At 37.2% G+C, this 27,887-nt stretch overlaps 6 protein-coding genes across 6 annotated transcripts; 4 read left to right on the top strand and 2 right to left on the bottom strand.

Moving 5' to 3' along the window:
* Positions 1–87: 87 nt before the first annotated feature.
* LOC101308607 (glyceraldehyde-3-phosphate dehydrogenase-like) lies at positions 88–4,382 on the bottom strand. Its single transcript, XM_004306342.1, has 4 exons — positions 4,355–4,382; positions 4,167–4,269; positions 3,945–4,005; positions 88–291 (listed from the first exon to the last, which is right to left on the bottom strand). The coding sequence occupies exons 1-4, from the start codon at positions 4,380–4,382 to the stop codon at positions 88–90; spliced, it is 396 nt and encodes a 131-aa protein (XP_004306390.1).
* Positions 4,383–9,049: 4,667 nt separating this feature from the next.
* LOC101312273 (E3 ubiquitin-protein ligase RGLG2-like) lies at positions 9,050–12,724 on the top strand. Its single transcript, XM_004304626.1, has 11 exons — positions 9,050–9,429; positions 9,515–9,599; positions 9,692–9,832; positions 9,923–10,036; positions 10,131–10,228; positions 10,871–10,950; positions 11,027–11,132; positions 11,252–11,379; positions 11,453–11,702; positions 12,152–12,208; positions 12,285–12,724. Exons 1-11 carry the CDS (start codon positions 9,118–9,120, stop codon positions 12,363–12,365), a joined length of 1,452 nt encoding a protein of 483 aa, XP_004304674.1. The 5' UTR covers positions 9,050–9,117; the 3' UTR covers positions 12,366–12,724.
* Positions 12,725–13,813: 1,089 nt separating this feature from the next.
* On the top strand, positions 13,814–14,657 carry LOC101312562. The gene is made up of 2 exons (XM_004304627.1): positions 13,814–14,421; positions 14,529–14,657. Exons 1-2 carry the CDS (start codon positions 13,925–13,927, stop codon positions 14,560–14,562), a joined length of 531 nt encoding a protein of 176 aa, XP_004304675.1. The 5' UTR covers positions 13,814–13,924; the 3' UTR covers positions 14,563–14,657.
* A 2,242-nt stretch (positions 14,658–16,899) lies between these two features.
* LOC101312852 (pentatricopeptide repeat-containing protein At4g35850, mitochondrial-like) lies at positions 16,900–21,374 on the top strand. Its single transcript, XM_004304628.1, has 11 exons — positions 16,900–17,319; positions 17,438–17,503; positions 17,615–17,712; positions 17,823–17,940; positions 18,030–18,236; positions 18,713–18,789; positions 19,030–19,123; positions 19,538–19,603; positions 19,705–19,782; positions 19,968–20,069; positions 20,735–21,374. Exons 1-11 carry the CDS (start codon positions 16,972–16,974, stop codon positions 20,828–20,830), a joined length of 1,350 nt encoding a protein of 449 aa, XP_004304676.1. The 5' UTR covers positions 16,900–16,971; the 3' UTR covers positions 20,831–21,374.
* A 796-nt stretch (positions 21,375–22,170) lies between these two features.
* On the top strand, positions 22,171–25,312 carry LOC101313143 (pre-rRNA-processing protein ESF2-like). The gene is made up of 7 exons (XM_004304629.1): positions 22,171–22,439; positions 23,777–24,002; positions 24,075–24,142; positions 24,232–24,321; positions 24,408–24,538; positions 24,754–24,903; positions 24,977–25,312. Exons 2-7 carry the CDS (start codon positions 23,785–23,787, stop codon positions 24,992–24,994), a joined length of 675 nt encoding a protein of 224 aa, XP_004304677.1. The 5' UTR covers positions 22,171–22,439; positions 23,777–23,784; the 3' UTR covers positions 24,995–25,312.
* Positions 25,313–25,521: 209 nt separating this feature from the next.
* Positions 25,522–27,392, bottom strand: LOC101313439 (ras-related protein RABB1b-like). The gene is made up of 6 exons (XM_004304630.1): positions 27,261–27,392; positions 27,040–27,179; positions 26,697–26,779; positions 26,152–26,356; positions 25,975–26,043; positions 25,522–25,847 (listed from the first exon to the last, which is right to left on the bottom strand). Exons 1-6 carry the CDS (start codon positions 27,304–27,306, stop codon positions 25,755–25,757), a joined length of 636 nt encoding a protein of 211 aa, XP_004304678.1. The 5' UTR covers positions 27,307–27,392; the 3' UTR covers positions 25,522–25,754.
* Positions 27,393–27,887: the final 495 nt, after the last annotated feature.

Consider the following 27,887-nt stretch of genomic DNA (forward strand, 5'->3'; position numbering starts at 1 on the left):
CCAACAACAAAAAAAAATTAGGCATTTAACATCATGCGCCACAAACCAACTAGTTCTCAATAAACCAACTAATTCGAGAGATGATCTTCAATAATAAGGATCCGATAGATGATCTTCAATAACACTAAACATCATATTTTGCTCATCTCGTACATCATCTATCACCAAAACTAAACTCTCTGAACAGGCAGAAACACGGTCAACGTTCCCAACATGATAGATTGTCCCCTTTTGCGTACTCAGGTCGTATACAACCAGCTGCCCATTCCTTTGAAATCTATCCACCATAAACTGAAAATATAGAAATGGATTAAAAACATAGTCGAAAATAGCACAGACAATTTTATTCAAAGGCTTGGTGCAAAACCTCAACGAGGGAAAAAGCACCAAGCAAGATTATTCAATTAATCTTCAATTCAGAGTTTACAAGAGGAATAGTTCTCACTTAACTATCAATACTTGAATCTATTTACAACTCTTACTTCTCACACAAATGATTTAAACTCATGTATCTTTAAAAAGAAAAACTGAATCAAAGACACTAAGACTAATGTCACTCTTAGTTTTCTAGTTCTTACTCGCAACTAGATACATGATCAAAACCTAAGACTTAATCACTCTTAGTTTCTCCAACTGATCCTCACACAATCAATATCTTTTGGTTCTTTCACACAACCAGTTAGCTGAGTTCTGCAACATAACCAGCTTCCTTCTCTCACAACGCCTTTTCTCTAGCAATCTCAAAAGCAACCTGAATGCAAGTAAGAGAGAGGGACTCAGTCTTTGAAACAACACACTCAAGCAATTTGTAAACGATCATACACAATATCAACTCCAAATATCAAGGACTCTAATCATTCACAAAAAGCTTAACTTTCACATACCACAGCATAAGCAATTTATAAAGGTTAGCACTCCCCCTCAACTAATGCAATTCAATGAGAAGATTAATCTTCTTTTCTGGAAAGATGCAGTCAGTCCACCTTCATTTTGCACTTTCCAAAACTCATGAATTAGTTTCATGCTATAATATAGAAATCAAATTTTCCACAGATCAATCACTTAGTCTACAGAGAACAATGATTACGTTCACTAACATGAACGAACAGATATGTTTAGATCTCCCAAGATTTATGCAGATAAATATTCTAATGCATATAATTAGATGTCCTAAAATGACTCAAGATTTTGCAAATAATCACCTTAATGTATCTGATATGGAAATTCCCAAATACAAATCTTTTCATCAAAATTTTTCATAAATAAAGGGAAAATTTTAAGAACAGTACATGACAAATGATCTACTCCTAATTTTAGTGTTTCAAGTTTTAAAGAAATCATAACGGTACATGAACTTGTAATCTCACCCGAAAATATATACATACCGTTATATTCTTTGTTATCTAATGTGTTTTCTATTAAACTTTGAGAGGCAAATCCGTTACTCCTTAATTTAGCAGTAATAAATTATTAAAATAAATAATTAAATTAATAATTAATAAAGAGAGGGAAATAAGAAAGGAACAAAATATATTGTTCTCTCTTTTTCGTCCCCGTTCAAACCCAGCATACACAAAAAAGACAATCGAAGTAAAACTATGAGAGGAAGTTGAAAGATGATTTGATTTAAAAAGTCTTTGAGAATATATGATCTGAGTTTACAAGATTAAAAAAGTATATAAATAGAAAAAATATTCACAAAAATAAAATATATAAATAGAAAAAAAGAAAAAGAAAACATAATATAAAGAAATAGAGAATGGAGAAAACCCGAAACCACCTTTTGAAAAATGAGAAATTACATAGAGTTAACGGGGTTATTAACGGTATGTGCTAAAAGTCTGCCGGTTTTTAAACGTCATGTACCATTTTGATTGTTTTGAAACTTGAAACATCAAAATTGAGAGTGGACTGTTTGTCATGTACTATTCTTAAAATTTTTTCTCAAATAAATGAATAAGTTGGAAAGAGATTAACTTACCATATATGAGAATTTTGAAATTCATTACCTTGTGATTCATGATTGGCTCTCAAAATACCTCTGATCAAGCTGCTTTCTTGATCTCTTCCTTTCCTAGATGCATTAGGAGATCTTAGTGTTGAATAGTAATAGCCAATATACCAACATAAACAACATACCATTATTCGACCAAAACCCCCATGGACTCCAAAGACATCTGATAGGTTCTACTGTGAATTGTTTAGTCCAAGAACATGCATAACTCAGATATCAAAATATGGATATCCTGATATGTCTCACAGTAGTTTGTAATAACCAGACACAGAGATTCACCGTACACTGAAAGTGAACTAGATACTTAATAAAATCGTATCAGAAGCAACGGGGTTCGGTGATCTAAAAACCACCATCTCCGGCGGAAGCATGATCTGTCCCAACACTTGATCAACCAAGTTAAAATACAAAAGTATCCAATAGTCACCGGGTTCGGTGACTTGCACGGAAGTTAGATTATTAGAATAGATCCACCAATAACAAATGCCATCAACATAAGTAGAGAGGAAGTCACCAGCTGGTTCAACCAATACGTGCTCAAGCCCAACCAAATTAATATCATGAACATAATCATCTAAGTTTTTCCAAGAATTAGAACTTAAGCTGTATATAACAATCTGACTGGTATAGTGTTTCCTCTCTGTATGCCACCAAAGTGTACATTTCCTTGTCTTATTTCTCATTACGCGACAATCACACGGCCAACCTTCATCACTATCATCGAATTTCCATGAATCCTCATAACACACCCTCACCAACACAAATTTGTAGTCGTTGGTTTTCGGATCGTAACCGAATCCAACGAAGTAGGTTGCATAGAATTGTTGAAAACCTACAGGAAGGGGAGTATCTGGTTCTGGAACGAGTTTGAGTTCCCTCAAGGCTTACATTGATCAATATAATTACGTGAAAGGTGTCGTCGACGCGATAGTTTGCATGGTGCAAGCAGTATATGCCATTGCAAGGAACAAACATTATTGGAAATGGAGCTTGAACCTTTGAAAAGATCGACATGATAAAAGTTTTCACACTTTCGTACAGGGGCGGAGCCAAAACCAAGTTGGGAGGGCTCAAGCCCAACCAAGTTTTTTGGAGTTAAAAAAAAATCTAGGTATATCATGGTTTTCTTTTTTTTTGATATGTGTATTTTTGTTCGGTCAAGCCTACCCAACTTCCCACTAGCTGTGCATCTCCTCTTTTTTTATACGTGATTACGTCTTTATTCTTCTGTTCTTTAGTTCTTCTATTCATCAATCGCTTTTTCTTCTAGTTTTTTAGTCTTCTTCTTCTTAAATCTCAAAAAATCCACACTTTTGGAAAAAATTTGTTGAGTTTTTAAATTTGTCTTTGATTTTTGAAATTTCTTCTACTTTCATTGACACCTACTTTTTTTTAAAGACATATTAACGTCTACTTGAGTTCTTAAATTTTGCATAGTTGTATTTGAAAACTTTTTTTAGCCTTCGGCCAAATTTGAAGTCTACCCAATATTCAGATTCTAGATCCGCCACTGCTTTCGTATATAAATATTTAATAATAATTATTAGATCCACAATCACTTTCACTTCAAAGACTTGGCTGTGGAACTGGTTCACCATGTTTCACACACCTTCCTGCAACACACAAAGGTACGATCTCCAGTTGAGGTGCGTTTCCTCAACCAAACCGAGTTTTTTTTTTGAACGGTTAAAGAAACCAGAGTCGTGTCCAACACCGTTTCCTTAGTAACTAAGCTTCCAGGGTCTTTGCACCTCTGATTTCTCTGTTTAAGTCTGTGTATATACACACACACATCATATATGTATATGTTTTAGCCTTTTAGGATTTGCTGGAATCAAAGGGTTGATTGTTCTGGTGTAAATCAACATTAGAAGAAAGTTCATGTTGGTGCTTCCACTTGGTAATGTTGGTGCTTCCACCGTTTCCTTACCAACTTTCTTTTAAGTTCATGTTGGTGCTTCCCGTGAACACTGTCGTACTTAAACATGTAGTGCGTAAGACAATCCGATGAGAAATCAAGTCCGATGCGCAAGACATGCATACACATTTACATACCGATGCAAGAGTAGCTAACCGGTTAGCTTCATATTACTCTAAACTAACTCATCCGACAATGTTACATTATCATTTCAGAAATTGTGTACATACCGATACCATATACTTGGCGTTGATATTAGGATCATTTATAGCAACGATTTCGATATCATCTCTTTGTAGAGCAACCCTAGTCACCGAGCGGCCGATTCTTCCAAACCCTTCACCACATAACATCAGATCAAGAACATTGATGTAATGCATGCAAATAGCTCAGCGGCAATGAAGAAATAATGCATATAATACCATTTATGACAATCTTGATCTTGGCCATGAGGAATGCTGCAATGTAAGTAAAATGCAAAGAGAGTGATACTGAAAATTGCTTTGAGATTATGAAAGAGGAAGAATGAAAGACAGTGTAGTTATGTATGAGTAAAAGACCAACATGGACGACACCTTAGGCGAACGAAATGGCGCTGCACTATCACTTACCGTATAAACTCTAGTGAGGTGGCATGGACGCCGTTCCATTCGAACAAAGATCAATGAATTGGTAAACAGTGACCATGAAGGAAATCGAATATAGATGATAATTAAATAGCTACGTAACGAATTTGCCGACCATCCTTTACTTACCAATCTCAATACTCATCATCTAGATCAGTAACACCTTAGTTTTTGCATTATGTTTTAAGGTCGTGCTCGGAACAGAGTAACACTTATAACTTTCTTCAGGTTTCTCAGTAACCAAACCAAAGCAACAATTTTGCCATTAATTAGGGACTATATATACCTACTGACCCTTAATAACTAGAAATTTCTCGAGTGACCTTCAAGGCCTAGCGTTGTTGGAGGCTCTCTCGGTTACTTTGTTGTTTTGGACCGTTGTTCTAGCCACGTTTAGATTATTGCACAAGGTTTAATTGTTGTTTTGGATCCTGCTAATGATAATAATTATAGTAGGATTTATGCAGTTATCCGTAAGAAGTTTATTAATTTTTTGTCTCAACTTCAAGCCTCAAACTCAATGTACTTTGCATATTACAGTGCTTATTACAAACTGAATTAATTGCGAATCAAATGCATTCGATATAATTGTGGTAGGCGCCTAGGCGGGTAGATACTGTAGTATGAATTAAACAGGTAGCTCATTCATGATCTAGTTCTGGTTTTGTGCTTCATGCTCAGTCCAGCGGCATATCCTGATGATCAGCTCCTTCAGTCTTTCAGAGGCACGAACAATACCTGCAACTGCGAAACTCTCCATCAAGTCGCCGCTCATCACGATTAGCTTCTCTTTCAATTCACCAATGGCTAGAACAAGAGCTGAGACTCCTCTTTCACATAATGTTTTCAAGTATTGGTATGATTTGCTCGCAACACTTACAAAACAGATACTCCAGATGAAGAGAACGAGCCAACCAAAAGGTGGAAAGAGGATGAGCAGCTCTAAAGCGAGAGCCAGAGTTCCCAACATGATGATAATCCTATTCATGAATTTACGAAAGTCTACTGTACCGTGATCATTTTGGAGTATCATGACAGATATTGACCCGTAGTAAGCCGATACGTCGATAACAAACAGCCTCATCAATAGTGTACTGTTGTAGTCTGGGGATGAATTTGCAAATTTCAATTGGAGGCAAAAGCCAACGATGGTGATGAGAGAAACAATACATTTGTTCAATCCCACCATAGATTTGCTCCTAGGTGCACCCTGCTCCATTCTGTTATTTATTAAGACCATAAGAAAATTGATCGAGTTAAAAACTATTCATCAAATTAGTGAAAAAGATCGACTATGGCTACGAATGAGTTGCAGCTAGGAAGATTTATCCATTGCCTTGGTTACTCCTACATGGAATTTCCTTATATTCTTCAATATCTGAAAGAGATCCTTGAGTTTTAATGATGAAAAATCAATTGAGCATGTTGATTATGAGCAGTAAGAAGGTAATGTTGGATTTAATTTCACCAACTTCAGACTACAATTTGAAGGAAACCCAATTAAATGGAGAACATAATGTATTTCCCCTCAGTAATATGCTAGAGTTCCTCAGTATAATCGAGCAAGAAGCATGAAATGGAGTCCCTCAGAAATAGCTAGCTACGAGTTGCGACAGCAGTAGCTCTACCGCCTCTACATTTCTATCTAACAGGTCTAAAGCATGAAGATCATATTAATATTAACGGAAACCATGAAGATCATAAGCTAGTGAAAGAATATATAAGCCAAGACTACTAAAGCATAGTAAGATGACTAACACTGGCAAGTTAACAGAACTCCTGTTCCCCATTCCGCAGCTTCACCTTCCTCCCTTGGGATATATATATATACACACACACACACACATATATATGCTCTCTCACCCTGGGTTTGAGGGTAGCCACTGGGATGTAATTTCGTCATAATATCGAAACGCTTCTTCCGCAGCTTCACCTTCCTCCCTAAGGCTCAGCATAGAAGGATCTAGCCTCTGGCTGAGGTGTTGGAGGCCAGGTCAGCAGCGCTTTTATAAGGATTTTAGACATGTGCGTTTCCTTCAATCCACTTGGGGGCCAGGTCAGCAGGGTTGGGGTTGAGGGTAATTTCGTCATTTAATCAGGTCAGAATCTCATCGTAAACAAAGAATTTAAGGTCCGGTCCAAGGGACATTAAATTTGACACAAATTTTGACACTATTTATTAACCATTAGATATTAAAACATTCAATGGTCTAGATTAATTCTAAATATGATGTCAACATATAACTAATTGATGTGGCGGGTGACGTGACGTTACCTAATTTCATAACAAATTAAATTAAAAGCAAAGAAGGAAAATTTAGAATTTAGGATCTAGAAAACAAAATTCAATTTTCTCGATAACAAGGAAAAAAATTGATAAAACTCCAAAGATGCAGAAGAACACAAACTAAAAAAATAAAAAAAGAGGAGCAAAGAACCAATTTGTAATATAACACAGATCAAAGACGTACATTAATCTAGACAATGGTTCACAAGGTTTCTGTACTAGCTTCTCATGTTAGAGTAGTATTGGTGTTCATGCCAATTGTTATGCAAACGTTGCCTCTCATGTTCACTCAATTACACTTTAATTAGCAACGACAATTGGAAGCACTGCTTTTGCAAATGGACATTTACCTAGACAATTGGAAGTGAGGTTGGATTTATTTTTTGTAAGTTGAAGAGTGTTATTGAATCGTTTTCATGCCCAGATTCTGTATATATTAGCTTATTCAGAGTTGAAGATGAATTCTGGATCATGCATGAAATCATGCCAAGGCTTGGAAGCGGACTGAAACCTCTTCAGAGATTTCACAGGTAGTTTGCACAGAATGTTCCGTACCACATTCATCAACTCCATGATCGATAACTAGTTGTTTAACTTATTTCTTCGATCAATGACCTTCAGATTGCTTATATATCCCGGGGATTAGTATGCGTAAGAAAGAGAAAAGAGGGTAAGGAGTGAATAAAGGAGGTAAGACCAAAAGAAAAGGAAAAAAAAGGTCGGGAACATAGTGCCGCGAGCTCTACGTGAGGCTGAAGGAAACTCTTACGTGAGGCTAACAAGGTCGATCATTTGATTATGAATTCTCAAAAGAGAACAGGTCATTTCGTATCGCAAAGTCTTCTTTCCGAATTAAACGACACATCATTCCTAACTTGAATCGTGAACAAGCTACATCTAGCTTTTAGCAATTTACAAGCTACATCTTTTAGCAGTTTAGCTTATGAAATCTGTTTGTTACTAGCAAAACTTGATGGTATAACTTGTCAAAGAGTTGCATGATATCATTTACCTGATATATTTTTTGCAACTTTAAATTGATTGTGTTAGACAATGGTTGAAGCAGATGATGAAGCCTATTAGTATGGTGTTAAATTTTGTTGCCTCCATATGGAACGCAACTATTTTTTTGATATAATGTGACTCAAGGATTGTACTTTAAATAAATAGCATATAATCGTGAGAGCTAGTAGGAAACATACTCTCTTAAATCGACGTTAGAGCACTACAAGTTATATCAAAATCAATGTTTAAGTTAGATTGTGATATCACTCTTGTTTATAAGAAACTGAATATGGTTGTTGAGGGTCTTAGACTCCTTTCAAATTCACTATTTAAGTCGGTTGAGCTCATTAAACAACTTCTTCTATTCTTTTTCTCTTCAAGTAAACAACTCAAACGTTTTAACTAGTATTTCGTAAGTCGAACTCAAAATCTCTCACTTACTAACAGAAAACTATGCTACAAGATTAAATGATGCAAAGTAACTTCCTCTTATTCTTAACAGTCAATTTCTTGACAAAATTTTTATCGACGTCATTGTGTTTCGATTCTTACCTTATTAACAAGGCTTCAAGAAAAAGAAAAGCAGGAGAAAAAAAAAAAACAAGCCACTTGGTCAAAACTTCCATGTGAGCTTCTAGTCAAGAAAAGCAATATACCCACTTTTAAAAAGATCGACATGATAAAAGGCTTCACACTTTCGTATATAAATATTTAATAATAATTAGATCCACAATCACTTTCACTTCAAAGACCTGGCTGTGGAACTGGTTCACCATGTTTCGCACACCTTCTTCCTTAAACACACAGAGGTACGATCTCCTTGTCTTCAATTTTGAATCATGTAGCCGTTGATTTCAGTTTCTTGGGTTCTTTGATTCTATAATGTATCTGGGTCATTCACCTCTGCTCTTCTTTTTCTTCTTCCCCAAAATTTACCTAATAGTGATTATCCTGATCTGGGTTGTTCAACTCTGTTACGTTTCCTCAACCAAACCGAGTTTTTTAGTCGGTTTTAGAAAACCAGAGTCGTGTCCAACACCGTTTCCTTCGTAACGAAGCTTCCAGGGTCTTTGCACCTCTGATTTATCTGTTTAAGTCTGTATATATATATACGCACACATCATATATGTATATGTTTTAGCCTTTTAGGATTTGCTGAAATCAAAGGGTTGATTGTTCTTGGATTTTTGGTGGCTGAATTTGTAGGTATTGATTCTGGGGCTGATTTTTCATTGTGAGTTTTGGGTTAATTGCATTGTGAGGAAATATGGGTGGGAGAAGTTCAAAGGAGGATGGGAGTTTCAGGCAGAATAGTTCTTCTTCTTCTTCTTCTTCTTCTTCTTGGAGTGGTTATCCTCATGTGCAACCACCATATGCTGCACCTCAGCAATCCTATCCCGCACCACAGTATTCATATCCGCCGCAGGATTATGGTCAAGAGAGTCAGGGATATGCACCCCAGCAGCAATCATATCCATCATCACAGTATTCCAGTCCCCCGCCGCCGGATTATGGCGGGAAAAGGAAGTTGGACAGGAGATATTCGAGGATTGCTGACAATTACAATTCCCTCGAGGAGGTAAATGATGTGTTGTATTTATGTAATGTGTTGGTTTTTGGTTGAAGCTTGTTTCTTAGTGTTACAATGGTTAAATTATTTGTAGGTGACTGAGGCACTTGCGCGTGCTGGACTTGAGTCTTCCAATTTGATAGTTGGTATTGATTTCACAAAGAGCAATGAGTGGACTGGTGAGGCCTTTTTTTCGCATCAAATTTATGGAGTGATATGTATATGTAGTGTGTTTTGTGGAACAATCTGACATGGTTTTGTGAAAATATAGGCAAGAATTCGTTTAACAGAAGAAGCTTGCATCACATTGGGGGTGGTCAGAATCCCTATGAGCATGCAATAACCATTATTGGAAAAACCTTGGCTGCTTTTGATGAGGATAACATCATTCCATGTTATGGTTTTGGAGATGGTAATATATAAATCCTTACTGTCATTTTGTTTCTCCAGAATTTGGTTTCTTTTGAGTGAAACTGAAAAGAACTACTTCTGTTACTTGCAGCAACAACTCATGATCAAGATGTTTTTAGTTTCTACCCAGACGATAGACATTGCAATGGGTTTGAGGAAGTATTGACTCGCTACAGGGAAATTGTTCCTAATCTTCGCCTTGCAGGTTTGACCGATGACTCCTAGTATCTGTTTGTTGCTTGATGTAGTCCTCATTCTAGAAGCAGTCATAGTACATTTATTGTTGTTAATTTTGGCAGGACCGACTTCTTTTGCACCTGTAATTGAAATGGCCATGACTATTGTTGAGCAGAGTGGTGGCCAATACCATGTCCTAGTGATAATTGCAGATGGCCAGGTATTTTGCCTTGTTTCATTTTTTTTATAATGCAACTAGAGTACCATACATGCCAATCAAGCTATAACTTTGCTTTTAAAATTAGAAAAAAATGTGTGACTTGTCAACAAAACGTATTGCATATATTGAGCTATTTTTCATAAAATTGCAATTTTCAAGTCTAAATTGACCTTAGGTACTTGTAAACTAATATCCAAAGCAAATTCATTTTTGTCTGCTGATAAGTTATGTGTTAGGCGTTACAGTCTGGATATATGGAGAGTCTTTCAGTGTTTGTAGTTCAAAAAGCATGAGTGTTCACTGCTTCCATGACATGAGAAACCAACTTACTCCAGCTCTCCTTCTTAAGACTTAAAATTGAGTGCTACCGTTGGTTATTGGCAACACGCTGATATAATCTTTATGAATCAGTAGACATACAGTGTCCTATTCATAAAGAAGCTAATCCTTTCTTCCTGAATTTTCTTGCCTTGGTTGATTCACTAATGGGGTAGTACATAAGATCAAATATTCTAGTTAATATGGCATTATCTTTTCTTTGGAAGGCTTTGAAGTGGCATAGATTTTATTTTTATTATTATTGTGATTATTTTTATGTGTTTTCGCCAACAAAGCATCTTATCAAAATGGTGATTTCCTCAGGTAACTAGAAGTGTTGATACTGAGGGTGGCAAGCTAAGTCCGCAGGAACAGAAGACAGTTGATGCAATTGTTGAAGCAAGGTTAGTGTAGTACTTTCGTCAATTCTGGCGCTGTTAAGTTATTGTTTATCCAACATTTTCTGCTTTTCCATCACAGCAAGTTCCCTCTATCAATTATATTAGTTGGTGTTGGAGATGGGCCCTGGGACATGATGAAAGAATTTGATGACAACATTCCTTCTCGGGCATTTGATAATTTCCAAGTAAGTGGTTAGCAATTGAATAGGTTTTTCTTTCTGGCACTCATGATCTTCTTTTTGTTTGTTTTATGAGTATTATAGAAGATATAAATTTGATAGCTCATTTCCTTTCTTGTTTATAGTTTGTGAACTTTACTGAAATAATGTCAAAGAATGTGCCGTCCTTGCGGAAGGAGACTGAATTTGCTCTAGCAGCCTTGATGGAAATTCCGCCTCAGTATAAAGCGACAATAGAGCTTAATCTCCTTGGGTAACAACATTTCCTACTCCCTTACTTCTAGAGGCTTTTCATTACTCTTGTTAATTTTCATATATATTGGCAGTGGTCAGAAGGGCAATTCTCCCCACAGGGTTCCTCTCCCACCACCTCACTATGGTGCATCATCTTTCAAGAGTTCAAAACCTTCCTATGCCACGCCATCTTTCAGCAGTTCAAAACCTTCCTATGCCGCGCCATCTTTCAGCAGTTCAAAACCTTCTCATGAGCCGAGTGTTCCTCCTTATTATGAAGACAACAGTTCTTTCACTACAGCTACAGCTCCACCTGCTACCAGTTCTACTTATGATAATCAGGTGTGCCAACATGGCTTTCATCTAGAAAAGAATTTTCCATGTTTATAATGAGGGATTAACTTGCGCTCATGAATGATTGTGCATTTAAAAAAACTCATGGTTTTTCTAGTGATAATATCTGTCTGTCCAGCCTATGAACAAGTTGATTTAGCACAAAAACCAGAGAGAATGAACAAGTTGGCGCCATTTAATTACTACTTGTAGAACTTGATTTATCTGAATATGTGTATACATGAGAATTTACTGCTTATATGTCTGTGTTTTACTGCATGATTGTCCATCCAAGTAGTAGCTGTGTTTTTAGATTTAATTGTACGATCAACTCCATGGAAGCCTTAAAGCATTTGGTCTCTCTTGCATGCTTATGCAGTTTGTGCTGTTTTGATACCATGATCTAGTGTTCCCCGAGTCTTGATGACTAATATTAAGCTTTACATGGTCTTGAACAGGTCTGCCCCATCTGCCTTACAAATTCAAAAGACATGGCCTTTGGTTGTGGGCATCAGGTATTGTAATTTGAAACATTGCTCTCTGAATAAGTGACCCAAGGGTAGATTTAAATATATCTTTATGTTTTTGCAGACGTGTTGCGAATGCGGACAAGATCTTCAGACGTGCCCCATATGCCGGAGCCCAATTCAGACCAGAATAAAACTCTATTGACGCTGCTACTTCCGTATAATCACATCTCGTTAGTGAAGGCTGCTGACATTCTTTGATTTTATTTGTTCGTTTGGGGGCTCAGTATATTCCTTGTAACTCAATTCCTTCTTAGACGATCAGGGTGTTAGGTTTTGCTAAATTTTCAACTTAAGAAATTGAAATACCGCCACCATCTGTACATCCTTGTAGTTGGCTTGTGTTCTATCTTCTTCTTGCTTCTGTGTTCCAGTGATTGAATAGATTGTTGTTGCTTGTAGCAGAAGCTGTACCAAAGTGATTTTCAAAACAAATAATAGTAAGCATATGAGGATTATATAGTAGTTGTGGCAGTCTCATAGGAGGTGGATCACACATTTGTTCAAGTCCCTTTTGTCGGTGATCTACTTTGAAACCATGGCACATGATACACTAGACTCTACTATTTTCATTTTGTACCAATTGGGGATGAAATGGAAAAAGAAGCTCATATTAATGCTTCCTTTGGCAGATGAATGTGTGGTGTGGTGTGGTGTGATGTGATTGTTTACCTAAGTTCTGCAACAGCGTCTTGATCACAACCAATTCAATACTAATCCTATTATGGCTGTAGTTATTCATTCCTATGATGATTGATGATGTCCCATCGTTTGTCTTTGGTTCTCGATTGATAGCTTTCAGAAAGTCTTCCATTTCGTTTTCTTGGATTTATAGTTTGGTGATGATGCTCACTGAACACTATCTCGTAGTGTTGTATCTGTAAACCAAATGATTTCTCGTGTTTCAGTTAGATTTCACATTCGCATTGATCGAGCTCCTGGTGTCATGCATGGTCAGTTCCAGCTTTATAACCTAACAAGGATCGTAGCCTCTTATTAATCGAAAAGTAGGAGCGACTCAAACTTACGTGATCAGTGACTCAAACTTGCGCTCGATATATGTATATGATTGTAAGTTTGCAACATAGTTGATCTCATCATAGTAGTAACATAGTAACGAAAATGTATTTTTCTCAAACATGAACACTCCGATCGGAATTTTTAACGTCTAAAACTAATGAAATCCTATAGCTAAGCGAAATCCGAAGTAACGATTTTATTTTATTTTGTGAATATGTGATTTCATGCTTATGTTAACTACGTCATAAGAGCAAAATATATAAGAGCGTTTCACACATTCTCAGTTAGATTATGCAGTTTTGTTTCACCGCCTAACCATTTTATGTCCCAGCATTCTATTTGGATTAGCTAAGGAATGGTGTAGACCGCGGTTTTGTTTTGTAGTTTTGTTTTTAATGTTTGTTATATAAAAAATAAAAAGAATATGACATTCAAGAGCAAAATGGTTAATGATTTGCGATAGGACTCGCCAGCCACACCAACGATCACCACCTAAGAATTATAATATGGACTCGCCAGCCACCTTGTTCGTTTCATTTATTGCAAAACTTAAAAGCTAGCCAGCCTCCCGAACCAACTTTGCCTTCTTTTGCATCATATTATGACCAAGGAAAACCGACTCCTCGACACCACATAATATTCTCACTCTTCCACCACCCTTCGTCACATACCTTTCTTAGCAACATGACCTCCTCCGCCACCGTGAAGCTCCCTTCATACCGGAAACTGAGGCAGCACCACGGCAACGACGACGATAATGGGTTTGCGGAAGATAGTTACTACGATTTCGAGAAGGAGAGGGTGGTGGTCACGAAGCCGAGGAGTAACAGAAGCATTATCAGTTGGTACAAGCTCAAGTCGAAGCTGGTGCCGAGTGTTAGGAAGAGGAGGCTAAGGCTGAGGAGGAGAGTCGTGAGCTTGAGGAGGTTGTTGCTGCTGAGGAGGAAGCTCAAGTTGGCTTATGGTTATCTCAGAGTTTCGTGTCAGAAAGTTGTGAAGAGACTCAAGGATGGACAGTCTCACTTCGGCGATCTGTTTGCCGGGAACTATATGTTCTTGCAGGTCAGTCCTTCTTCGTTGAAGTGCGTTGATCAGCGCCGGGGAAATCTCGCCGGAGCAGGTGGGGAGCAGAAGCACCCCCACCACCTTATTCAAAGCTTCCCTTCGGGGACAGGGATGGGGTATACCTTCCCAAGAAACTAATAGCTATTATTATTATTTCATTTCTATTTTCGAACTGAAATTATCTTTATCGTCGAAATCAAAGTGCTTTTGTTTTGTTAAGCAGCGCTTTTGTTAGAAGCATAGAGGAATTCAGCTAAATCTTCAGGTGCATCTGTGCATGTTTGCTCCTTGTAAAAGAAGTGCTTATAACAATTCGGAAATCATTCTTAACTATTATGTGGTGGTTAATTGGTTGTCTAAGAAAGTTTTACATTACATGGAAGTAAAACGATCGATGAAGTCCATGATGCAATTTACATATTGTTCTTGGGTTTACGTGACATACCCTAAACTCCATCGGAGATGCCGTAATATGTAACCAGATGATATTGTGTGTAGATCTATTTTAATTTTTAGTCGATTTTAAGACACTTTGTTTACAAACAAAAAACTTCTATCACTCAGACTAAATAGTAGCACATTTATATGCAAAAAAGAACCGCACGATTAATCGCAACCAAGGACTAATATCCAAAATATTCTCAATATTTTTTCGTGATTTCCATTTTTTACGGGCGCCGATATTAATTTTTATATTTTTCTGATATTTTATATTTAGTCTATTTATGGTCGAATACACAATTTTTAGATAAAATTTTGTAAAATTTCTATCGATATTTAATATTTTTTTCGATATATCCATCGAGATTTATTTTTTTTAAACTACAATATTTTTATAATCGTCGATATTTTAGTCCTTGATCGCAACGGATTGTTGAAATATTGTTGAAATTAGTGAGAAAATATTGATGGGAAGCTAGTGCACATTGATGATACACCTGGAAAACCAATCAAGGCAGGAGCAGTTGGTAGGTGAGAACGAGTTGAGTTGTGGCCACTTGTGACTTCACTAATTCAAGGTTGGGCGTTGCGATCAGCATTGAGTAGCATACATAAACGTGTCATAATAATATTGAAAGATGAAACAAGTCCATCAATCTTGTTTTTGACCAGTGATGATGAATAATACACTTATTTTTGAGTAGTTAGTAGAGACACTTATAGTATTCTTTAATGAATATCGTATATACTTATATAGTAATAATCGTATGCTCTAAGCTAGGATCTAATGGATCATAGGAACAAGGTACAACGGCAAAAAAAGAGGTTGTTAATGGAACCTAGTGATGGTCGGACGGCGGCTAAGTTGGTATTATTGTGATCAATGTGGTCACATCGATTGTGGATCTATGGACGGACTTTTTCAACATTTGGTAATGATATGGACCTTCGCCTTGTTTGTATTATTGAGATCAATGTGGTCAAATCGATTGTGGATTTATGGACAAACTTTTTCAACATTTAGTTATGATACATTGTTTCATGGACCCTGTTGTGATCATTGTTTCTAGTCTCGTTTTTTTCTCGAAATGTTCTTATTTTTGATAGAGAATTTCAAAATGTTATTTTCTATTACGACATTTGATCTTCAATACAAAACATATTGAAGTTGTAGACTCGTAGCACCACCAAGGCTATGTTCGAATGAATGAAAAAAAAATGATGGAATTTAAATGAAAGTGAAGATTCTCAAACTCAATTTCTTTGGAAATTCTAAGTAACTTTTCTTTTTTCTTTGTACGACATTTGAGAAATTCGTCTCAATGGTATACAAAGTTTTGCTCCTTATAAACTTTGGTATATTAAGTTTTAAAAATATCAGATTGGTATCTCATGTTTCCATCCCGACTTAAGATTGGTATATATAGTCATTAAGATGACTAATTTACCCTCAGACAAAAAAAAGAGAGACTAATTTACCCTTAAATTCTCTTTATTTTCTTAGTTTTTCTTCTTTGATTTCATATTCCAATTTTCTTTTTTGGCTGTTTATATTTTTAGGAACGAAATTTGCTGTTGACATTCAAGCAGGATGATTGAGAAAAAATTCATCGTCACTTTCTCCTTGTTAATAATCAGTTCTTCATCTCAATCATCCTTGAATGTCAACGACAACAACAAGATCTTTGAGTGTCAGCGGAAACAACAATGATTGAACTTTTGTATGTTTTCCCTCTTTAATCTTCTTCAAGTTTATAAAGGTCAACCCAAATCATCAAATTCCAAAACCTCTTCTAATATTTTTAGAATATGAAAACAAATAAAGAAAAACTAAGAAAAAAATATAACTTAAGGGTAAATTGGTCATCTTAATTGTTATATATACCAATCTTAGGTCGGGATAGAAACATGAGATACCGTTATGATATTTTCAAAACTTGATATGCTAAAGTTTATAATGAGCAAAAATTCGTATACCATTCGGACGAATTTCTCATTTTTAAATTACTTTGGTGGACTTTTCATTGATTCGTCCTCAGTTAACGGGCCACATGGACTGGGCTTTATGCAAGCCACCCCAAGCCCGCCGTCCCCTAAATGATCCGCATCAAAACGGTGCGTTTTATCCACTCAGCTTCGCTGAAATGAAAGAAAACGAATCAAAAGGGTTTGGGATTCTGAGGTTTTAGAGAGAAAAAAGCTCGTCACTCAGATTCAGCAAAACCATGAGACTCCTCCGATCAATTTCCGGCGCCTCTCACCGGTCACCACTTCTTCGATTCCTCGGCCGGCGACACCTGTCTTCTTCTTCCGCTCCGGCTCAAACGGAGGAACACAGGAATAGAAACTACGCCAGCAACGTGACGGAGTACAACGGCGTCGTTAACGACATCAATGCGCAGAGAAGGTTTCCGTTTCTCCTGAGGGACGTCTACGACGACATGTCGCTCGACGGTGTCCAGCCGGACCGGGACACCTTCCACTCGCTCATTTTGGGGTCCATGAAAGGCGCTCGGTTGCAGGACGCGTTCTACTTCACGGAGCAGATGAAATCCATGGGCTTGGTCCCTGATGTAGGTTTGCTTCATGAAAATTTTGATGTCGTTTTCTTTGTTTCTATGTGAAATTTTGATGTCGTTTTTTTGTTTCTATGTGAATTTTCAATGCAATTGATGTGCGTGTGCAATTTAGGTCAATTCGTATAACTTGCTGATTTCGTTGTGCGGGAAGTGCAAGAAGTCGGAGCAGGCGATTCAGGTAGTGTAGGGATTTGTTGATGTTTGTTTTTGTTTTTTTTTTAAGCATTGGTTGTTGTAGGATGGAGAATTGAATTGATGATTTGTTTTTCGGGTTTTTTTGAATTCGAAGATTTTGGAGGAAATGAAGAGGTATAATGCGAAACCGATGGTGCAAACCTACATGTGTCTCCTCAATGCGTGCGCAGCTTCTGGCCGCTTAGATCAAGTGTATATTACTACTTTCTGTGATTTTATTGTTAATGTAGATCTTCGCTGCGAGGACTAGAGTTCAGTAGTTCAATTGTTCAGAGTGTAAAATTTGTCGAATGCATATGCAGGTACGCGATTGTGCGTGACATGACTGCTGCCGGTCTTGGGTTAAACAAGTTTTGCTATGCGGGACTTATCACTGCACTGAGGAACAAGACACCCTTACCGGATGATTATGCTGCCAAAGTAATTATTAAATTATTGCATATGCTTCTTTAAGTAAGCTCTTATTTTGTTGCTCTTGGAATTCTCTAATATTCTGCTTTTGTGGTAAGATTATAGAGTTTGTCGAGCGGTCAAAAGAGTGGTCATCAGTTGAAGCTTCAAGTGAAACTGCTCAAAATGTAATGACAGGGATAACAGAAGAGGAGTTGTATAACATGCCAACAGCTGAGTATGTTAACAAGCGTGGATATTTAATGAGGCAACTAACTGTGTATCATGTTGCATTTAATGCTTGTGCAGACCTACGAAATGTTGAGGTACTATTACATTTCTCTATAATGTCTGTTCAATTTTTGTAGAGACACCAGTTTGTACTTTATACTTGCCATGGTGGTTCTTGTTGATTTGTTGAGTCCGGTGATTACATTTTTGGTTATGTGGAAAAACATGCATCTATGCATGAAAAACTGGCACTTTATGCCTGATCTGCCATTACATGGTTCTTGAGCTTTTCGGAAAGTTGTTGCATCTCATGGATTCGTAGCGTTTTAGTTTGCTTTTTCAATCTTTTTATTATTATTATCAAATAATCTAGAATGAAAAGTAGAAGGTCTGAAACTTCCCTGTTTTTCAAGTTCAACATTGATGGCAAAGATTGCTGAGTTTAATGATAGTTACATCCTAAATATGATACCTTTTCATTTCCATTTGGCATACATATTGGTTAATGGTCCTTGCACATAAAACACTTTACGTTCTCATGTTTTATATTTCATTTGTGTACTGCTGCTAGGTGATGGAAGCTCTTTCGGACATGCTTCAAAAGGAGGGGAAATATCCTGATATCTATATTTTAATTCAAACTATGAGGTAACTAATTGTTAAAAATTATCTTTAAATTTCGATATTTTTTTTATTAGTCTTCATAGATGCCATGAATAGTACAAGCAAACTAATATGTTTATATATTGAGATTATGAATGCCCTCATTCAATTTTGATTCAGAAAGCACAAAAGTTTCAATCAATTCTTTATTGATGACTTTGGTTTCAACATACATCAATCTATTTTTGTGCCTAAGTTCTTTCCACTGCTTTCTTTTCAATTCAGATGCTATTTGAACTGTGGGGATATTGATCGTGGTGTGCAAATGCTTGATGAATATCTGAAGACAGGGAGGCCTCCTGTATCAGAACTCTATACTGTGAGTACTGCAACAAAGACATTAGATTGAGTCAACTTATTGTTCTTTATATACATAGTTCCATCGGTCTATTCGCTTAGACAAACATCAAAAATTCAAAAGTCAGTTGTGGACAATTTCACTGCAATATATGACCTTTGTTGTTGATTAGCTAATGTAAAACTTATTAGTCAGATTTGTCACCATAATCCCTAGTGCAATGGTTGCCCCCTCGTAATTATTTTCATTAATTTTTATCTTATTTCCTGAAAAGTATAGTGAAAACATCTGTACCAGAAACAATTGTAATTTGCTCACCTTTTCCTGCCCACTAAATATTGCAGTTTTAAACTGTGTTCTGACGAATTGGTTTGTGATTTTGGCTTATTGTCTCTGATATGAATGATGTAATAGCTGGAATGTTATTTACTGTAGACACTTGCAGAGGGCGCCATGATTGGATATACTCCCAAGGGAATGCAGATCGCCCAGAAGGCATTGGTATGGTTGGGCAATGGAAGTGCCTTATTTCATATAGCAATGTTTTATATTTTAAATCATGAAATCCTCCTATACTTATTCTATTATCTTTCCCAATGCAGGAAGATATGAATTCCAGGAACTTTTTCTTGCTTCCAAGACAAGGGAGTGATCTTCTCCTTGTAGCTGCTGGTGAAAAGGTGAGCAAAGAACTCTGTTTAACTCCAGAGTTCTCTTTATTACTGATATGTTATATTATATAGAGTTGTCTTCAGTTTCTCAAAAGGATAAGAATGTTCTCTATCTGTCATGTTTTTATATCCATTTTCTTCTGGTTTTGAGTCTTTGGACTGTCTTACTATGAACCTTCCGTACTTTTTTGCAGACCGGAGGTTATACTACTGCAAACTATATATGGGACTTGATGCAAGCTCGTAACATAACTCCTCTATTTTCTGCTGTAGAAGCATATTACAATGGCTTGAAAGTGAGTTTCTTGCCTTGAGTATTCATTCCTGGTTATAATATGCTGTGATAGTTGGATTCAAATCCACGTACTACCTGCAAACACTGCTTAAGTTTTTATATGAAAATCTACTACCACCTTGCTCTGAGAGCCTTGTGTTGGACTAGGGTGTGTTCATGCTCAGGAATGTTATCATACATGCAAAAGAATGTTAATTCATGAAAGACAGAGTTATTTGTTTTTTCCTGTCTCTTGATTGTGTTTGAATCCATCATGATTTGAACCAGTTGTTATGATTGTGTGATGCCATTCTATGTAGAACCTGGCACTTGGAGTATCTAACCCCAAACAAAAGTTCAATACCACAACATATGAATTGGGCATTGTTCACTTGGTGCATTTAAATAAAGTCCCACAGTGTAGCTTCAAATTAAATTGATCACATGCTTATGAACCTGGGTCTCACACAAGTGCCGTTAGAACAAATTGTTAGAAAATACTTGTCTTGGTTTCTCTGATGTGATTTTGAGTTTATTTTATTGCGTTCATTAATCGCTGTTTTTTCTTCTTTTCTTTTTTCTTTTTCAAATTACACATTTAAACTTTGCTTATACATCAAGATGAGCTGGGTCTCTTTTCATTTGTGTTGCTTTTGACAATTGCTTCCTTTATTTCTGTAATTGCAGGAACGCGAGATTCCTGCTGATGATCCACGACTAGTACTAGTTACTAGAACTTATGAAAACCTTTCTTCGAGATTCAGAGGAAGACGAGCAAATTAAGTGATGATGAAAGTCTCCAACGACTAGTTCCTATTTCTGTTGTCGTTGAACTGACATAATGAGATCATTGATGTTTAGAAGGAAAGGGGCATTGTGTTGGCTATATGAACCTTGAGTCATTGGTGTGGATACTCGTATGTTTACATGCATTCAAGGCCATCGTGGTGGAGGGGAAGAGTCTACATGTGCCTTTTGGTACACACCTCTTCCTGCAGAATGGGATTTGCCCAACTAATTTCTATTCTTCTTTTTTCTGGATGCATCGAGTTTCAATAACAACAGTGAAGACTGATGAATCATCTGGTTCCTAGACAGATGTAGAATTTTGCTTTCTCCATCCCCTTTTTGGCAACCTTGATTTTTAATTTTCGCTTTTACTGGGAAGTGCCGAAGAGCAATGACTTCTGTCACTTTTGTTTCACCGATAACCCACAAGCATCGTCAGGCCGGTTATAGGTGTTTTCAGTTGTCCTTCAGGAGCTGTTGTAAAAGATTTCAGATAAATTGGCTAAGGTTTTTATGTATTTAGTTATTTTTAATCATCAACTTCTCTACTGCTAGCTTTTTCATTTGCATTGGGTAGTCAAGGATCTCCGCTTTATATTAGACTTTTAGTTACTCTTCGACCAAGAAACACATAAATTCTGGAGCCATACTAAGCATCTCCAAAAGTTTCTTAGTAATTGCTTAATTTTGCCACATTTCATATTTAGCCCTTCTAGTTAGGACTTTTAAGTTGATGACTTTTTAGTTTATGGTTTAAAAGACTTATTTTTCCATCACATATTAACATCTCATCCGGTCAATTTTTAGGTCTATATGAATAGATCAGTCTTACAAATTTTCAGTCAAATTGGTGATTGTTAAAGTAACAAACTATATCAAATTAATGGAATAAACCAAATATGTCAAACATAAACCGTTTAAGTTTATGATTGGTAAATCATATTTATGAATGTCTTAACAATTTTCAATATGGCTGAAAATTTACATAAATTATATACTTATAAATATCTATAAACTGAACGGTCAATATATGAATATAAGATCGAAAAGTCTGAATGGTCAAGATGTGAATATAAAATCGAATAATGGGATAAGCTAAAAAGTCTTCAACCAGTTCTCAACTTAAGAATCCTCATTATAAGAGCTTCAAAGTTCAGAAAATCAAGACTATAGAAAATAAGGGTGGGCATAAAAAACTTAAATCCCGATCCCCGGTGTAAAATATAGACTAATTTGAGCCATTGATTTTTTTAGATGTTTTAAATCTTAACCTTTCATTTTTTTAACCCTAATACTAACTCATCTCATCTCATCCCATTTTCAGTTCCTCTTTCATCCCAAAACGCGAAGCACTGAAGCAGTATAAACCCCAAATCCCAATCCAGCCAAACCTCAATCCCACTCCGCCGAAGTTCTCCTTGAACTCCTCCACCGCCTCCGCTAACCTCACCGCCGGATTCCTCCTCGCCTCGGCGCCCGCTTCCTCCTCACCTCCGCTAACCTCACCGCCCGCTTCCCCGCTTCCTCCTCGCCCGATTCTGCAAAGTTTGCCGATAGCAGCAGTGCTAAAAATTTCACGACTCCCAACGACTTGAGGACTTCTGTATGTCTGGATTTTTCTCTTAGATTGTTGAATTTGCGATGTCTTCTTCTGTCATTGTTCCCTGGTAGCTTCCATTTGGGCGCATGTATTCTAATGCTATGACAACAGTTTAGTGATTACTAGATAAAGTTATTAGGTGTTATCCTGTTCAATATCTCTTAATCTTGCATTTTACCATTTGATTTCTTAACTTGTGATTCGACTGATTCCTCTAGCTAGGATAACAAGACTATATCTCTTTTTTACCTGTTCCTTGATCATCTAAATTGTTTCTTGCTACATGTCTAGGTGCAAAGATATAGTTTTAACATCACTTCAGGGGGCAGTTTACCTTGTTGCTGCTCTTGTTCGTATTCATATAATTTTTGCTTTGTAGATTTACTCCTGTTGATAAGTTGTTGTACATTCCATCAGTTATTTCCACCCCTCTTAAATGTTAGAAATGAAATGTTTAGGATTCTATGTAAGTTTTGTTGTGGAGTAATGGAGTACTGGAGTACTGGAGTTGGATCTTCTGTTTGGAATTGTATGCTAGCAGATTGGTAGAATTCATTCAACTTTATAATTTAGCTGTGGATATTACATTCAATAATGTATGAAACCAAAATAGAGTTCGTTTGAATATTGTGTTGATGTGTCTAGAACTTTACTTGCTTGATTATTTATAAAGTTGGATATGTATTTTCAGAACTATCTATACTGTTATGAATGTAATGATGCATGTGATTATCTATATGTGTGTATTCAACATGTGTATTCAAAGAAGCTTCACTCTCTTGCTTGATTATTTATAAAGTTGAATAAGTTTATTGTGAATGGCTGAATGCAGGTTATGTAATCTTTATTGGTATCACTATCAGGTAGTCAGGTTATGTAATTGAGTAATTGTCTAATTGATGTAGAACTAGGTTATATATGTGTATCTCTGTCACGTCACCAAATTTCTTTCTTCTTTTTTTATTTTCTAGTTTGGGCTTTTGATATTGGGCCGGGATGGCAGGATTGGGCCCGTCCCGTCCCGGTCCCGTTTGGGACGGGACTTGCGTGGGATCAAGGCTTAAAAACGTAAGGTCTGTCCTGATCCCGTCCCGTGTGCAATGTCCGGGACGGGCCGTGGGATGACCATAATCCCGTCCCATGCTCAGCCCTATTCAGGACTATAAAAAAGCTATTGGAGTTGCATAAAGAAACCAGTTAATAGAATTGTGAGAGGCCCACAATCTTGCGAGGCCCAAGATTAATATTTACTCTAATAAAACCCTACTTTGTTTCTCTTATCTTCCTCTCCGAAATTTAATCACCTGAAAACCGAGCTTCCTAACCAAATTTCCGATCAGCGGCCGCCATGGACGTCACCAATCCCAAAAAGAAGAAGAAGCCTTTGTCTCCCGGGGTGTGCTATTTGGGTAGGATCCCACCTCGCATGGACCACAAAGTCGTCCGTCACTTGCTTTCTCCCTACGGCGAGTTGGATAAGATCTATCTCGTTCCCAGAAACCCTTCTGCACCGGCCAAGAACCGCGACCGCCCCGGTAAATACCAAACGGAGAGTTTCTCGGAAGGGTATGGATGTCATTTTCGCACTCATTTGTGTCACTGTGTTCATTAGTGTCATTATAGCATTTGTATGTGCAGGTGGGTTGAGTTTAAAGATAAAAGGGTTGCTAAAAGAGTTGCGAGTATGCTAAATGGTGAAAAGATAGGTAATGTAGTTGGTTCTTTATAGTTGTTACTACTGAATGTATGATGGGGTGAGAGTTTTTGTAGTGACTAATTGTTTCGATCAGTATAGGTGGGAAGAAGAGGTCAGCTTTCTACTATGATCTTTGGAATATCAAGTACTTGAGTAAATTCAAGTGGGATGATCTTACGGGAGAGATAGGTACAGACCCTTAATGTTATGTTGTTTGGTTTTGCTTGGTATTTGGTCATTTGTGTAACTTTGTGTTCAAAATGGTTGTGTCGCAGCCTACAAGAACGCAGAGAGGGAGCAAAAGCTAGCGATGGAAATTTCTGCTGCTAAGAAGGAGCAAGAGTTCTACCTCTCAAAGGTTGAATCGTCTCGTAAGTTGAGTGCCATAGAAGAAAGAATGAAGAAGGTATGTTATCAGTCTTCTGTTACTCACTGAATATCATTTTGTTTTGTGTAGATTCGACTCTTAGGCTCTTACATCTTAATAATTAGCTACAGAATCGGTGAAACTTCCAGTTAATGCAAATTTCTTGGATGATATCTATTCAGCATCATTTTGCTTGACATATAAGAGTATTACTAGATGATTCCACGCCATTTGATTTATTTTTGGTTTAACAGAAGAGGAAGGTCCAAGAAGAGTCAGGAACCGCCCCTGATGTGCCTGTAGAACAGCCACTGAAGTTGGTTCGCCAATTTCGACAGAAATCACCAGTTGCAGATGGTGCTGCCAAAAAGAAACCTTCAATCTCTAGAGATCTATTGGCAGGGGTGAGCATCATTTTGTCTTTGAGAAATCATATTTTATTGCCACTGAATACTTACTCCTTCACATCATTTGTAGGTATTTGGTAGTTCTTAATGCTGAAGTGGAGGCGCTTGAAAGCTGAAATCCGAGGTGTTTTCTAGTTGTGTAGCTCCTGATTATAGCCATGCTTTACGTTCTCGTTTAAGTTTAGTTCAGTTTTGTTTGTGATTACTGATTAGTGGCAAGTAGCTTCTGTATTAGGGTCCCTATTCCAAGCATACAGTAGAAACTATTTATAGCACATGAGTCTCCGAGAAATTTCATTGTTTGTAACTTATAATTTTTACATTCTCGTGTATTTACAGCCTACACCTCTTAACATGTTTGTAACTCGTATACACTAATCCGATTGAGATTTTCGAGCTCCGTCAATTCGGAAAGTGCTTGTTTGTCATGATTTGATCACAGAAAAAATTTGGTTAAAAAATTAGAACATTCAATTTATTTTGGCCGAAAAATTCTGTGCTAGTAAGGCATAATGAAACTAAACAGTTAGCTCTAAAGCGTTACTCATACAGTTGGCTCTAAAGCGCTACTCATATTTCCGATGCCATAAACATTCTAAAGAAAAAAAATTGTTTCTTGATGATCTTGAACAAAGGAATAATGGATTTCTTTGAATGAAACCTATACAAAGTGGATCCCTGTTGAGAAATACTTAAAGAGTACTAAATGAGTAGATGAAAGCAGAGTAGAATATATCCAAGACCTTAAAACTATACATCCAACTTTTTCCCTATCCGGCACAAGGTATGTTCAAAAGCACATTCTGGACAGACAGATGGCTAGAACAAAAGGAAGTACAGAAACTATATTAGCTGCAACATCCGCTTCTTTGAGCAACAGCTCCATCTCTCGCGCCTGATGGACCTTGTGAGCGTCCATATCCAACCTTGATACCAGATGACTGCGAATGACACCAAAACATTACTCAAGTAATCATGTTTTTCACATTTATTAGAGCAACAAGAGAAGTTTAGAATTGACCCAACACCTACAGCAAACAATATGTTCAACAGTGACTTGAAAATTACCTCATTTGATACATCAAACACACCATCCTGGATATTTTGAAGAATCTTTGCGGCAGTCTTTATGAAGGCCTGAGAAATATGTTACCACATCAGTTCAAGTGCACTAAACAGTATCAGTTCAGCCACAAATAAACACACATGGTGAAAAAAAAGAGAGTCAGTCTTCTAATTTATCACCTCCTCGACATTTTGAGCAGTTCTTGCAGATGCCTCCAAGAATAAAAGCCCATTCTCCTTTGCAAATTGCTCCCCTTCCTCTCTGCTGACAGCCCTTCTATGAGCAAGATCACACTTGTTCCCGACCAGCATTATTGACATGTTAGGATTTGCATGCTGCCGAGCATCCTCTAGCCAGCTTGCCAGATGATTAAATGTCTCCCTCCTACACAAGAGAAAACCTTTTAGCAAGTTTCCTCAGAAACTAAGCAACAACACAGGGGGACATCATTTATATGGAATAGTAAAACTCAAATCCAATGTCTCATGTTAGCTGTGAAAACTCACCAACATCTATATCCCAATTCTAGAGTTGATCATTCTCAATCACATAACAACAATTCCTACCTATGTTAAGTTGCAAACACAGAGAGAATGCATAACATTGGGCACCAAAACAAGTTCATTTTAATATCGTTCTAACCATCTCTAGCTTTCCTAGCAACACGCACCCACTCACAGCGTTCTACCAGTTACGTAAACACACACAATTCTCTCCGACTCACCTGGTTATGTCATAAACCAGCAGTGCCCCAGCTGCTCCTCTGTAATAGGATCTAGTAATGGACCTGAAGGACTCCTGCCCAGCCTGAAATAAATAAAATAAAAACAAATGTTTGGTTCCTCAGAAACTAAAACAGCAGAGCCACAAACCAAGCAGAATCACATGTATCAACTGTCCCCTACTACCTTAACACAATCTAACCTTAACAGCACAAATAAGACATCACCAAGCGAATCACATGTATCAACTGTCACCTACTACCTTAACACGATCTAACCTTAACAGCACAAATAAGACATCAACTCTAACCAATTGTAATTGGGCATAAACGACGCGAAGCTTACAGTGTCCCAAATCTGAAGCTTGATGGGGCGGGTTTCAATTGTGACCATGCGAGCTCCGAACTCGACGCCGATGGTGAGATCATGAACAGGCTGGAACCGCTTGTCCGTGAATTGCAGGAGCAGGCACGATTTCCCTACACCTGCGTCCACACCAAACCAACCCCAAAATTATTCTGAGTTTTAAAATTATCTATTCTAGGGTTTCGGAATTGTCTATGTACCTGTGTCGCCGATGATGATGTACTTGAAGAGGTAGTCGTAAGACATGGTTGATACGACGTCGTATTGGAGGAGGAGGAGGAGGGAGGAGGTTGTGATGCTCTTCTGGGCTCCGTTGGCGTTTAGGCTTTGCCCGCCTCATCATTATTTTTGGTTTTATATTCCTAAAAACGAATCAAGTAATTGTTTTTTATTATTATGATGGTGACGTAAAAATCACCGACACGATAACGTTTGCTTCGTCACTATGATGGGGCTTCTAGCCTTCTCGATTGGTTTTCCTTTTTTTATTGTTGTTGGGTTTACTACAAAAATTCATGTATACATACAGTACGTATGTAATCTTGGTCGTGACGATTAATGTGTGTAGTCTTAGACAATTTATATGTAAAACTATTATGCATCGGTTGTGTAATTTTAATAATTCATATATAAAGATCACTACGTATTTGTATTTGATTGTTTTCATAACTAAAAAAGAATAAGTGCATATGCATGATAGCTTCTACTATGCATTTGTATTTGATCGTTCTATAACTCAAAGAGTGAGTGTGAATACATGATAGTTTCTTAAGGAGTCATCGTTAACTCTAATTTGAGAAAATCGACACTCGTAATCACTCGGAGTA

The sequence above is a fragment of the Fragaria vesca genome, linkage group LG6 (genome assembly GCF_000184155.1).
Source record: "Fragaria vesca subsp. vesca linkage group LG6, FraVesHawaii_1.0, whole genome shotgun sequence".
Taxonomy (NCBI): Eukaryota; Viridiplantae; Streptophyta; class Magnoliopsida; order Rosales; family Rosaceae; genus Fragaria; species Fragaria vesca.